Genomic DNA, 13,445 nt, shown 5'->3' with positions numbered 1-13,445 from the left:
ACTTATGTGTCATTTAGTGTCACTTTTTAAACGTCAACGTTTTGAACGTTTTATTTTGCCGCGTAAGATTTGAACTTTCGTCGACTTTTAATGATTTTTACCCATGGAGTTACACTCGAGAGATGGCATGGTGGCGCTGTCATTTTTAAACGTGCCCATGAATTTTTTGGGTGCCGATTAGTATCAGCGCAACTATGCCACCTCTGGAGTGTAACTCTATGTTTTTAACTGAGACTTTACCTGAGGTTTGTGGCAAGTAAACACGAATTTTCACTGGCCGAGCGAAAACGATTTCCTCCATATGGGTTTGTTGTTTGTTCCAAGGTGAAATGAAATATCAAACCGTCATCCATAGAGCCATACCCTCAACACTATTAACAGTGTCAAAATAACAAAGAAAAATAAGTTGTGATTATGGTGATTATGGTTCTATGGATGACATCGGTTCATTTTGTTCGATGGCTTAGCCGTTGCTTGGGAGAAACGTATAGAGTTTGGTTTTCATAAACTGTTGATGAGATTATGTCTCTATGGATGAAATTTGACAATTCGTATGGCATCGGAACAAACCTATTATAGGTTTCTTCCATCGTACGGTAAAAACGAAAACAAGCCGAAAACAACCGACCGTCATCCACAGAAGCAAACATAGCCGCAACTTAAACAAATTTGTTCGTTAAAAGTTCAAAGTGAGGTTGTGTTGGCCTATCTGTGGATGACGATTGACATTTTGAACGGCCTTGGAAGAAACCTATAGGTGTTGGTAACATCGTACGGTAAAAACGATTTTTGACAAGCCGAAAACGAACGAAAGCATCCACAGCATCCAACGCTTTTAAGAACAATTTTAAGAAATGATTTTTGGAAATAAATGAAATCGAACAATTTGTAAACAATAAATTTTTGGTTGACGCTGTGACAGCTCAAATAATAGCCCTCAAAGTGACATTTTCTTTATACGGTGTTTAAGTAGAGCCAGATGGAAAATCCAAGGTAAATATAGTGAGGAGGTAATGCCATATATAACCGAATCAGATGTGCGGTGGCACGAAAGTTCGATACAAACGCCATCTCATCCCTTCGTTGAAAGCAAAAAATGGAATAGAAAGTCGGGCCATATGTTGTGAGATAGCGAAAATATTTTTTTGAAATACAAGTAAATCGTAGTCAACCATTTAAAAAAAAAAAGATGTCATTGGCATCGAACTTATGTGCTAGGCCGCGCGTCTGAATGGCATTACCTCCTCACTATATTTACCTGGGAAAATCAACTCGGGGTCTGCTGTCATCGAAAATACAAAAGAATCTGACAGCAGACCCCGAGATGGAACAATAGGTTGTCGTTTCGCCATCTCTATCACTTAAGGCCAGTTCATACTCGCATACATTTTTGCGATATATGCGACCATGAACTGGCCTTAAAAGACTCTATACAAAATCTGTCTATTGTCAATTATTGCTAATTTGCACACGGCGCGTATGAGTTAATGGCTTATTGTGTATGATTATGGCACGGACATTACTTTTTTGGCTTATATAAAAATGGAAAATATTTGACAGATGGTCGAGGGGCGGATAAACTAGAAAGTTTTCAATCAACCGAAATTATTTGGGAAATCGTTTGAAAATTCTTGAAAACCAGAAAATCCTTCTATGTTAGAAAATTCCTCAAAACTCGAAAAGGAAATAGGTTTGTTCCAAGTAACTGTAAACACGAATTTTCATTGGCCGAACGAACACGATTTCATCCACAGAGATCAGTTTTCATATAAATATTGATGAGGTTATGTCTCTATGGAATTTGACAATTCACCTCTTGCGATGATTCTCGTCGCCGTAGTGATATGCTGGCTATTTTTATATGTAAAATCATCAGAACTTGTGTGCCGCGTAATAAAATTGTGATCTTGAAACATTCGTAACTAGACAGTTCTGGTAACTGTCAAATTACGAATTCTTATTGTTACGAATGCTTCGATAATCTCCGCCCTAGCCCTGGTAACCTTGAAGTAATCAATGCAATCAACGACTAAAATCACAAGAAATTCAAATTTTATGAGACGCCGCTTATCAACTTGTCGCCTCTGGAACCAGAGGAGCAGTCAGAGCCATCAGAGCCAGAGTCTATATGTGTGTGTATGGTGTGTATATATAACCAGGCGAACAAACTTGACAGCACTGAATCAAACTGTCATAATTTAGAGGAAAAATCCAGCGACAAGAACTCTGAAATTTTATTGGAATTTTCTTCGCGACTTGGGCAATGGCCACCGATATTTTAACCAGTTTCGATTCAATCGAAGAGAAATTGCTCCAAGCAAAGTCCAATTTAAAAGGTCTGAACGAAAATATCCGACGAATAATTGGACGCGAACCAGCCGACAATCAATTAAGGTTAGAAATTGTTTGCATATTTTGATCGGAGACGACACACACAGCGGTCGCATCAGTCAGAACCGATTTGTTGTTTATGTTTGCATTTCCCTCCGTCCCATTGTTTCCTTTTCTGTTGCAGAGGTGACAGGAAAAAGAATCCAAACAGCAACGATCAACGGCGCGGTGACCGAGGTGATTTCAACCAAGATTCACGAAATCGACGAGACAGTCCGCCTCCAGCCAAACGACGATTAATCAACTTCAATTCGGAAACGAAATCAGTGTTCAGTCGATTGTCGGGACCGCCTGGCCGTAACGATGACGATGTCAAACCGAAAATCAATTCCCGTGTCATACGAGAACTGCCGACCCGCGAAGAAATTGTCAATGCACAGGGAAGCGATGCAGCGTCTCGAGCCCGAAATCGGCGAATGTTCGGCTCGCTGTTGGGCACGTTGCAAAAGTTCTGCCAGGAGGAGTCACGGCTGAAGCCGAAGGAGGAGAAGAAGGCGCAAATCGAGAAGAAGCTCGAGGATCAACAGCTACGCGAACGGGAAACGATGAAAAAGGAACGACAGGACCTGTTTATGAACCGGAAGCGACAACAAATGGAAATCAAAATGCTGGAAACGAAGATGATGCGATTGAAGGAGCTGGCCATGTGGGAAGAGTCCAAGAAACCGCTGTCCAATTTCATCCGTACGAAAGCCCGGCCGAGAGTCTACTATCTGCCCAAAGTTCTGGATAAAAAATCGGAAAAGAAACTGGCCGAATGTCGCTCCAGTTTAGACAGTAAGTGTTGCACGTTCACCTCAAACCTACTCAGACTCAACGTCCTTTTTCTATTCTCGCCACAGAATCCATAGCAAAGAAACGTAGCGAAGTCCATGAGGAAATTGCCGTCATCGAGAGTCGGTTCGCTGCGTCACGAACACAAGACAACAACGGTTTGACGGAGGAACAGAAACACAACGAAACGACGCCCACCAAACACAATCGCCGATCTTCACACGATGATGACGACAATGACAGCAATTACAATTCGGACGACGATTTGATGGTGCATCCGAACGATGAGAGTAATCTGGCGCCGGATATTTCGATTGTTAAAAAGGAGCAAGGTGAGTGTATGATGGAATGGGTTTCGCGGGACGATTTTCCGTTAATTTCCGTCTTTCTCCTTCTCTCACTCCCAATGCAGACAATTCCGCAGAGAGCCGAAAATCAATCACCAACGACAATGCAAATCTGTCCGACGATATAACGCCGCTGGTTCAACCGAAAACGGAAAAGTCGCAAGAGATCACCATTCGAAACGAAGAGGAGAGCGGTGGCACAGTCGAGGATTGATGAAGCGCTCGCGCATTTATTATTATTTTTAGTGGCACCCCCAGTTCCGTGTTGCGCTTTCTCTCCTCCCTTGAATTTGATTTTTTTTTTCAATTTGGTCATCACCCTGCGTCATCAACCGGCGTCCTAGATTCGGTTTTGTTTTTTTTCGGTTTGGTAAACAACAAACTCGAGTGTTGAATTAGAGCTTAGAGTATGTGGAAGTGGTTCGATCGGTTCGTTTAGTGGCATTTTGAGAGTTTAGAGAGCTCCTGACAAAGAGATAGACAATTTTCGGACAAAACAAAGAATCAAAAATGTTGATCGACCATTGGCCCGCCATCCGGTTCATGCCACTAGTAAAATATGACTTTTTTTTGGGTATTTTTTACGAAATGATGTACCTTTTACGTGAATATATAAAGTGAATTTCCAATTGAATGCGGTGCTTAATTTCAATCGACAGTGAAAGCATAGTATTCGTACCGCTGTTGGCGATCACTAAACGAATCCTAAAAAAATTCGGAACACCAAGTTTCGGGTGAGTTCAAGTGCAGCGCCATATTTCGTTCGGTGAAGCGCTAATGATTTCCATAAAATTGATGCAATGTGGTGAACACAGTGGTATGAATGTGGGAAAATTATTTCAACTCAGCGAAAGTTCTCGTAAAATCGGTAGTGAGCTACAGAGGGATTCTTTTGAAAATCTACCTATCAAAATCGGACCCATTTCGTCTGGGATTGATATATACATGGTTTGAAAGGTCTTTGCCAGTAGACCTTAAAACAGGCCTCACACAGTCTCGAGCCACACCTTGTTGCTGGTGGAAGATCTCCGAAGTTGGAAAAATAGTGTTTTTTATCCGAATTTTTTGGCCGTTATAAATGATCGTTCCGGGTGAGATTGGGCTAGGAAAGCTGAGCTTAAGTACTTTCGGGTCATGCCTAGTTTGATTAGATTCATTGATATATGTTTGCAAAAATTTGCAAGAAAAATTTTCAAAATCTGTACAAGCGCAGAATGCGTCACATCCAGCGATATCAGTTGTTTTGGAAGTATGCACAGGGACTTGCGTCACTTTTACTCTTTTGAGTGTTTTTGACTGATATCAGTTCTTTTGAAAGAATTAGTAGATTGAATTTTTTTTTTTAATTTGAAAAATTTAAAAAATTTACAAATTTTTGACAAATTAAAAAAATTTAAAAAAATTTGAAAATTTTGAAAAATTTTGAAAAATTTTAAAAATTTAAAATTTTTTTAAAAACTTACAGTTTGTTCAAAAATGAAATGCACAGTTTTTAGTATTTCGAGACATTTCAAAATTGCAATCTGTCAGATAGGAAAGGATGCGTTTAATTACCCGGCGCATTAAAAGATTTGAAATTTGAATGATTTTTTCCACAGCTACATATTTTTGCATGTTAAGTTTCTTACATTTTTTGCAGATAGCATTTTAATAGTAGGAAACTTAGATTTCGTAGGAAGAATTCGCGGACGGAAAAATGTAAATTTATTTTGAGTCTGAGTATTGTTCTACATCTATGATTTCTCTTACTGTTTGTTCAAAAATGAAATGCACAGTTTTTAGTATTTCGAGACAGTTGAAAACTTCAATCAGTCAGATAGTAAAGGATGCGTTTAATTAACCGGCGCATTAACAGATTTGAAATTTGAATGGTTTTTTTCACAGCTACAGATTTTTGCATGTTAAGTTTCTTACATTTTTTGCAAATAGCATTTTAATAGTAGGAAACTTAGATTTCGTCAGAAGAATTTGCGAACGGAAAAATGTAAATTTATTTTTAGTCTGAGTATTGTTAACAAGAAAGTTGAACTTTTATGTGAGACAAAATATTACGTTGCTTGATCCTGTCTTCTTTTGCTATGCATAAAAAATGCATATAAATCGACGACATATTTTTGTGGTCGGCAATTTTGTCAATTTTTATCTATATTTTTGCATGACAAAATTAGGTTTTTTTTCACCGATGTTATTATAAAGATGAACATATTTGTATAAAATGATAAACATTTGGTGTGATAAAAAAGTATTTCACCGAATGTTCATTTTCAAATGCATTTGCGGCATTCGATATATAGTTTCTTTTTTTTGCTGGGATTGGGTTTTTGCTACTGGGAGAGAAAACGTACTAAAACGTTATAAGCTGTCAAAAGATGTGACAGAAGGATTAGCTAAATATACTGAAATCAAACTTTTTAGAGATTTACTCACTGTACCAAAAAAATCTGCGTCGCAAAGTGGCAGATGTTCAGGAACAGACCAGCAAGAAAATTTATCTGCCACATGCGACGCAGATTTTTTTGGTCAAATTTTGGTTGTTTCCAGTCAAATTTTTTTTGGTAAAAATTATTTGGCAGATGATGAGAAAAATTAAGCCCGCTTGTTTGAACTAAAATTGGGTGCAAAATTTAATTTTTGCGTAACGAAGCTGAAAGCGTCAACTCTAGCGATATCATTCATTTTAGAAATTGTACTTCAAAGACTGCGTCACACTTTTCTCGAAGAGATTTTTGTTGGGATATCAGTCGTTTTAGAAGTTTTAGAAGAAATTCGAAAATTTGACGAAATTCGAAAATTTGACGAAAATCGAAAATTTGACGAAGAAAGTAATTCTCTATCTGCCACCATTCAAGAAATACCTCTAAAACCCCAATTGACCCACCCATTTCCAATTTTTGACATTTTTCACATATGCCCCTCTGTTCTACTCGTAAAACTCTGAGACTTTGCCGAAGAAAGTAACTCTCTATCTCTCATAATCGCAAAAATATTAGTCCTTTCATCCTACGCTCGAGTAGCTCAAAATTTGGTCACTCTAATCACTCTAGCTCCAACGAATCTGCCCCGATTTTTTAAATAATTTTTTTGTTCGAATCGTGTTACGAATACCTTTCATTTGATGGGTCGCACGCCTCTGTAGATTTCAATACAGCTAAGCTACAGCCGAAAACGCGTTCCCGACCCTCGAAAACCACACTCAGAAACCACTTCGAGGCCAATAAAACAAAATTCTGGTTTTTCCTGGGGTAATGGCGTATCACAATTTCATTTTTTTGCCCACCCTGAGACTCCTGCAAAATTTCATGGAGATTGGCTGACTGGTTTCCGAGATCGACCGTCGATAGATAGACAGATAGATAGAAACATACAGAGTAAGTTGAAAGATTTTGATTGTTTGGGAAAAGTCAATTTGGTGTATTTTGTATGAAAATTGACCAATTTCAAAACGATGTATCTCCGGCAATTTTAAACCTACATAGTCGAGTGATAGCTCGTTTTGCTGGTATTTGAAGCGAGAATATGATAGAATATGTTTTGGGGTGATATAAAACAAAGGGTAGAAACTGAAATATTCGCCTATTTATAGTTGCCGCGTCTCAAAAAAATTTCTTCGTTCTTTTTTTGGAAGTTAGACTGCGTCAAGTCCTCCGCTAACGCTCCGGACATGATCAGTGAAATTTTGGTGATTACACTTGATAAATCGTTATTTCACGTTTATTTAATATGATTAGAAGCTGATTTTAGACGAGTGACATGGCTATTGAGTGGTTAATCATGTTAATCAGTTAAGTGAGCAACCCCTCGATAAGGACACTTACCATTTTTCGGCGATATAGAACAAGGACAGATGAGTAATGGACGGAACAGAGAGAAAAGCGGAAACAAAAAGCGGCGCCAATTGTTTTACAGAATATATTTTCAATAGAATGTTTCCTTAGACGATACAAAACATAAAAAATAAAAATAAAAAAAATTTACAAAAAACTGTAAAGATATTGTCCTGTCGCTTTGATTTCGATTATAAAATGGATTTCTCCGGGTTATACATGAAAATGGGTGCTGCGTTAATGTAAACTGCCTTAAGTTCGAGTAAATAAATTATAAAAAAATAAAAATAAAAATTTACGTACATCCAGGCCGGCCTTTCAAAGACTGACGCTCTCTCTTTTCTTTTGTGTAAAAGTAAAATAAAATTTCATGGGAAGCACAAGAGCTACAAAAATTAACAAAAAAAAAATAATTCAAAAAACGAAAATCTATCGCCCCTCATCTCAACGATCCTTCTGGCCAATCTGTGCCATTGTGATGTACTGCCGAATCAATCGCGATATCTCATGCGCCTGTTCCGTCTGCACACGAATCACTCGTTGCTGCATCAAATTTCCCACTTTCATGTCCAAGAACAGCGCCCCATCTTCGGAACGAACCTGGATGGCATACAAGAAAGAAGAAAATCGTTTAGATCTCTCACGTCCCATCCATCCCTTTCTTCAACATTCCCCCTGCAACTCATCTTACCTTTCTGGTCGAAATAATTTCCATGAACGGCCAATGTTGCAGCGTTTCGTGTGTGTTCGGATCGAGGAACAAAATGCCGCGTCGATTCAATGCCAATATCAAATCTCGCCACATCGGATTCGCCTCTTCAGCCGGACTATCTTCGGACCATACACGTTTCACCGCAAAGAAACTGCTGCCGAACAGTGCCCAGTTGGACAACACGTTCAAAAACTGTGCTTTCACCTGAGCCGGAGCCAAACCGGCAATCGATGGCCAGGCAGACTGAACCAATGCGACCCATTGAGCCGGTCTCAATTCGCGAATTCCCAGTGCCGGTTTCGGCAACAGGAATTTGATTTCTTTCATTGCCGGTACGTGATTCAGATCGGCAGCTCGATGCAGTAATGCGGCAATGCGAGCCATGTCACGTACAACGTCCGGATTCGGTGCTCCGCCACTTGGCAGCTCCAACAGAAGTCCTTCCAAATAGTCGGGAGCCACTTGATTGAATAGCACTTCAATGTACAGAGGCGTCGGAGCCGGATCACGTTTCAATTGGTAATGCCATACGGACCGACAGAATATCAGATAGAACGGTTGACCGGACTTGAGCAACTCTGTGGTCACATCGAGAATGTATTCGTCGGCAGCCAATGGCATTGTGAATGCATCGCCTTGGACGATGCAATAAAGCGAAAATTCTTGCTGTTCCGTTGGTGATTCGATACCGAGAAGAGAACACAGTTCAGCTATGACATCTGCGACGACCGTTGAGCAACGAGTATTGACAACACGTTCTGCACCACCAGGTAAACGATAAATTTGCCGGCGAGCGGATCTAGAAACGACAAAACAATTTGAATCGACTCAAGTGAGGGCAACGAGACAAGCACTGTTATACCTTCCAGCAGAAACAGCTGTCACTTCTTCCACACTTGGCACATTTTTCCGTCCACCGCATCGTGCAGTTTTTCGTAAATTAGTTAGACAAACAGCCGCCGTTCCATGACTTGATCGTCGACGATCGGATGCTGCAGCTGTTAGATGCTCCAACAGGTATGGCTTCAATGCATCCGAACATCCAAAATAGGCAGCTAATACACTCAACAGTCGCCAGGCTCGTTGCGACGAGTCTGAACATGGCGATCGATTTGCTGTTGTCTGCTTCATCAGTTGACAGTACACCTCATCACGGAGAGTAAGATGCTTGTGGCAGTGCTGAAGTAAACGAGTAGGAAACTGTAGGACGAATTTAAGCGAATTTGCGTTCGGCGCACACTTACCATCAGCACCGTGTAAACACATTTCACTTCAGTCGATTCCGGATCCGGTGGTAAATCACCGCAATATCTCAGAATACAATCGAAACACTCCAGAGCCAACGGTGACAGATCGGGCGGTAGACGTAACAATGGTGTTCGTATCGGTGTGCCTTGCCATTTTACCAAATCGGAATGTGGTTTCGATGCTGTCGACATACGTTTTTCGGGTCGTCCATTCTTTGGATGATCTTCTGTGATTTGACTGGAAATAGAGGATGAGAAGAGAATTAGGTTTCAATTGAATTGAATGCCAGATGATTGAAGGAAATGAGAGGCTGGTGACTTATTGGACGTGTACATTCGATTACGAGAGAATATACTGCCCTGGAGAGCTTTTCCATACAAAAAATACGAAAATTTAAACGAAAAAAAAAACGGGCTCAACCGGGATTTGAACCCGGGACCTCTCGCACCCAAAGCGAGAATCATACCCCTAGACCATTGAGCCGTTGATGTTCTATCGATTGAACTTTGATTTTATTGTAAAAATCATTTCCATAATCAGTTTCATTAACAAACCGTAGAGTGAAAGGTGTGTGCTGTCTTAGATGCTGTAGGTACTTACGCAATATTATGCGACATTGACAACATCTTCAAAATTTAAATCAGTTTTTTTTGTGATCATTAGGTGAGAGATGAAATCAATAATATCTTTGCGATGTGATGTTTAAACTGTAAGCGGCTCAATGGTCTAGGGGTATGATTTTCGCTTAGGGTGCGAGAGGTCCCGGGTTCAAATCCCGGTTGAGCCCGAATTTTTTTTTCTTTTTTTTCTTAGTTCAAATGGTATTGCCAAGCAAAGAATCATGGGAAAATCAGAGAGTCATATTTGGTTGAAGATAAAAGTCTTCACTTGATTGGTGAGGTTACATTGGAATTACAATTCAACTTTGCCTCATTTATTGACAGGTTATGAGATATTTCATGCTCGCAAAATTATTGTTTCCACGGCCTTTTTTCTGTTTAAAAAAAGATTTTTCGTTAAAGAATGAGTAGACGTTTGAAAAGACTTTCGCCAATGCTTGTAGTGCAACAGGTAAATAAACTAGATTTTATTAGCTGTCATTTGGCCCCTTATTTTATATACGAAACGCAGTGACATTGCACTAGTCCGGGTTCTTATGTCATCCAGCTCGTTTCAGAATTGTTTTCGATTTTTGACGACGGGATATAGGAGAATCATGTTTAGAAACTAAGAAGAAATGTAACAGAGTTTTCCCATATTTTAGTACATTCTGTCATAAAATTACTGCTGTCACTGCGCTTATTTTCATGTGAACCAACTTCATATGGTGACATTTGTTCTGTAATGACAAATGTGAAGTTGGTTCACATGAAAATAAGCCGCAGAGAATGAAGTACTATGAAAAAATGTGGTGCCTCTACAGGCCAACCCCCTTGTCCCATGATTGTGGGGCCAGGCTTTCCGAACTAAATTTTTTCCTTGGGTGTTGTGAACCGGTAAAAACCGGTTTTAGTGTAAAACTTAAAAGTGAAAACTCTCCGTCAAAACTAAATATTTTTTGATGTTTGGACCAGAACCCGGAAAGGTAGGCTCAATACCTATAATCGCTACAACGACTTTTTTTTTGGAAAATAAAAAATTCCCTGAGTTTTTCTGGGTTTCCTGAAAAGTGTACCGGTAAAACCGCTAAATTTGAACTCAATTTCCCTGGCCGTTTCTAAATCAAATTTGACGTTAGGGGTGCATTGGAAAGCTGGTGACTAGTACTGTCAGATCTAGCCGAGCTTGTACGTGTAAATGGAACATGAGATACACCCCTTCTAAAGAAAATGAGAACTTTTCGAATGTTCGTTATCATTTTAACCGAATGAGTTACTAGAGTGAAGTGTCATTCCCCACAATATGACTATTCTTGAGTGTCCTCTAAGTACTCCTAAGTGCTTCCAACAACGCTAGAACTCAAGGACAATGTGAGCTTCCATCAGTTTTTTTCGACTTTATTATTGTCGAACTCGTTGCTTTCGTATATCGTTTAACTCAAAGCAATAGGGCAAGTCTAGTGAGTTTTTTTACCACTTTCACCAGTGGCGACATCTATGCGTTTTCATAGCTGAATTTACGATTCAACATACGTACTAACGGCATGCTCGATGCACGAAACCAAGGTAAATATAGTGAGGAGGTAATACCATGTACCGAATCAGATGTGCAGTGGCATTAAAGTTCGATACAAGCGCCATCTCCTCCCTTCGTTAAAAACAAAAAAAAAATGGAATAGAAACTCGAGCCATCTGTTGTGAGATAGCAAGAATATTTTGTGAACACACAAGTAAATTTATAAAAAAGATGTCAATGGCATCGAACTTATGTGCTGCACTACGCGTCTGAATGGCATTACCTCCTCACTATATTTACCTTGTACGAAACATGGACAGAAATAGTTTTCAAAACGCAGGCGAGAAAACACATCATCTCAGACACTTTCTGAACCTATGTTGCGAAAAAGGTCGTGTTGACCTCGAGGAAAAAGCAGAAAATTTCCCTTTTTTTCGGGTAACTTGTGACCTTCTCTACGCTCGAAATGAAATTTCCAATTTTGTTTTCACCTCGGTGAACAAATAACTATTTCATGTGTGCGGTGTGATGAACCTTATTCCGGTAAAGAAATTACTATCAGCCTCTCAGCTGTTTAGCTCTCTCGTTAGACAAATACTTTGTTTTAACAGCGAAACCTCCGCCTCTTTTCTATTATTTGAACAAATTGTCACATAAACGGAGAGCTAAACAGCATCTAAAACGACAACTAAAACCCAGTTTATTGAATCTACATTAAGGTGTGGTACCTTTCAAAAACAGTTACAGTGACCAGATCGGATCAGATCGGACCAGATCAGGATGTACTCACAGTAACAACTAGTCATCTGTTATCGACTACGATGACAATAGTAAGCGATGGAGCTCTGTCCTGGTGGTCTTTTATACAGTGAAATTAATGTTAAAAGCATTGAAGTACTAGATTTTGCATCGAACACTAGGAAATGCGTAAAACAGATGAAGATTTAATGATTTCGTTGCGATGCGATTACTGTTTTAACACACTGAACACCATAATCATCTCAAACGAGTCGAAAAAACTAAATTAGAAAAATACCAAAGGACACAGCCTTATTCAGTCGATACCATTTCAAACATGCCATTTCATAGTTCTTTAAAGACAGAGAAGAAACGAACTTCTGTTAATCGAATCAAAAAGCGTTTAGTGTTCATGTGTACAGGTTTGGCAACTCTTTTACATGCAATCAAAAAGGTCAACTGCTTCGAGCAAAATTAACCGTTAAATTGAAATGTCGTCGCGTGATTGGGGCTATTCTACGGATCTTTGCACAATATCTGAAGAATTTAATCTCATTGAGTCGAACTATCGAGTAGACTTATGAATGAATTCAATTATTGTTGCTATTCGTTACCACCAGAACCAGCAACACTTAATGTGCCCTATTACCAACTTATATGCTCTGTTACAATTGTAATTATGTTTACGTACGGCTCCAACATAATAATATGCGATGACGACGAGATTGTTACTTTAAATATTTAAAAAAAAAAAACATTTTTTTGCTTGTTACTCTTTCTGTTACAGTTTGTTGTTGGTTCTGCTTTTAATATGTATTGCGGAGTGTATGGCTTGTTTGTGATACCTTTCACTTTTTACAGCACTTTTTCATATATCACCAAGCGACTCGTAGTTTTATTAAAGAGACACAACATAAATGAGTCTAGCCATTTTTAGGTGGCTAAATGAATGAATGTTGGTCGTTGGAGTACGTTATTGCTATTGCAACAAAATAAAAATGTTTTTATTTGGATTAATGAGTGTGCTGATTTACCATGGGATATGGGCTGGGTAATTTAATGGCTAAACATGTAATTAGAATTCATGCAAAGCAGAAAAACAAACTTATGAAAGGTACGTATGCTTTGCAGGCAACACGAACCCGTAAGAAAACTGTAAAATATTTCAGGGCAATTTACTATGAGAATTTCGGGAACCCCTCACGGGCCACAAAAAATTTCGTAGATTCTCATAGCAACGACAACGATGAGGACTGATAGGACCATTGTTCCGAGTCGTATTTTCGCTTTCTTTAA

The 13,445-nt window shown here is 39.2% G+C and overlaps 2 protein-coding genes and 2 non-coding genes across 6 annotated transcripts in view; 2 read left to right on the top strand and 2 right to left on the bottom strand.

The window, feature by feature from the left end:
- Window positions 1-2,176: 2,176 nt before the first annotated feature.
- LOC119075796 (pinin) lies at window positions 2,177-4,146 on the top strand. Its single transcript, XM_037182363.1, has 4 exons — window positions 2,177-2,394; window positions 2,516-3,168; window positions 3,234-3,497; window positions 3,578-4,146. The coding sequence occupies exons 1-4, from the start codon at window positions 2,264-2,266 to the stop codon at window positions 3,724-3,726; spliced, it is 1,197 nt and encodes a 398-aa protein (XP_037038258.1). The 5' UTR covers window positions 2,177-2,263; the 3' UTR covers window positions 3,727-4,146.
- A 3,257-nt stretch (window positions 4,147-7,403) lies between these two features.
- The window catches only part of LOC119075770 (unconventional myosin-XV), a 102,330-nt gene continuing 96,288 nt past the window's right edge, over window positions 7,404-13,445 (bottom strand). For all 3 annotated transcript variants that reach the window (XM_037182316.1, XM_037182317.1, XM_037182315.1), the window contains 4 exons: window positions 9,293-9,533; window positions 8,911-9,227; window positions 8,028-8,847; window positions 7,404-7,936 (listed from right to left, as the gene is read on the bottom strand). In XM_037182316.1, coding sequence (XP_037038211.1) covers window positions 7,781-7,936; window positions 8,028-8,847; window positions 8,911-9,227; window positions 9,293-9,533 — 1,534 coding nt within the window. In that variant the 3' untranslated portion in view covers window positions 7,404-7,780. The remainder of the gene's footprint in view (window positions 7,937-8,027; window positions 8,848-8,910; window positions 9,228-9,292; window positions 9,534-13,445) is intronic.
- Window positions 9,708-9,779, bottom strand: Trnap-ugg. Its single transcript has one exon. It is a non-coding gene; the product is annotated as a tRNA-Pro (tRNA).
- Window positions 10,012-10,083, top strand: Trnap-agg. The gene has a single exon. It is a non-coding gene; the product is annotated as a tRNA-Pro (tRNA).

This window comes from Bradysia coprophila, unplaced genomic scaffold (genome assembly GCF_014529535.1).
Source record: "Bradysia coprophila strain Holo2 unplaced genomic scaffold, BU_Bcop_v1 contig_232, whole genome shotgun sequence".
Classification (NCBI taxonomy): domain Eukaryota; kingdom Metazoa; phylum Arthropoda; class Insecta; order Diptera; family Sciaridae; genus Bradysia; species Bradysia coprophila.
The sequence above is the reverse complement of the archived record's forward strand: the minus strand, read 5'-3'. Positions and strand labels throughout refer to the sequence as shown.

Coding starts and splice junctions, on each gene's coding strand:
- LOC119075796 (XM_037182363.1), top strand. CDS start 2,264: ATGGCCACCGATATTTTAACCAGTTTCGATTCAATCGAAGAGAAATTG. Junction 3,169..3,233: donor ATGTCGCTCCAGTTTAGACA/GTAAGTGTTGCA, acceptor TTCTCGCCACAG/AATCCATAGCAAAGAAACGT. Junction 3,498..3,577: donor GATTGTTAAAAAGGAGCAAG/GTGAGTGTATGA, acceptor CTCCCAATGCAG/ACAATTCCGCAGAGAGCCGA.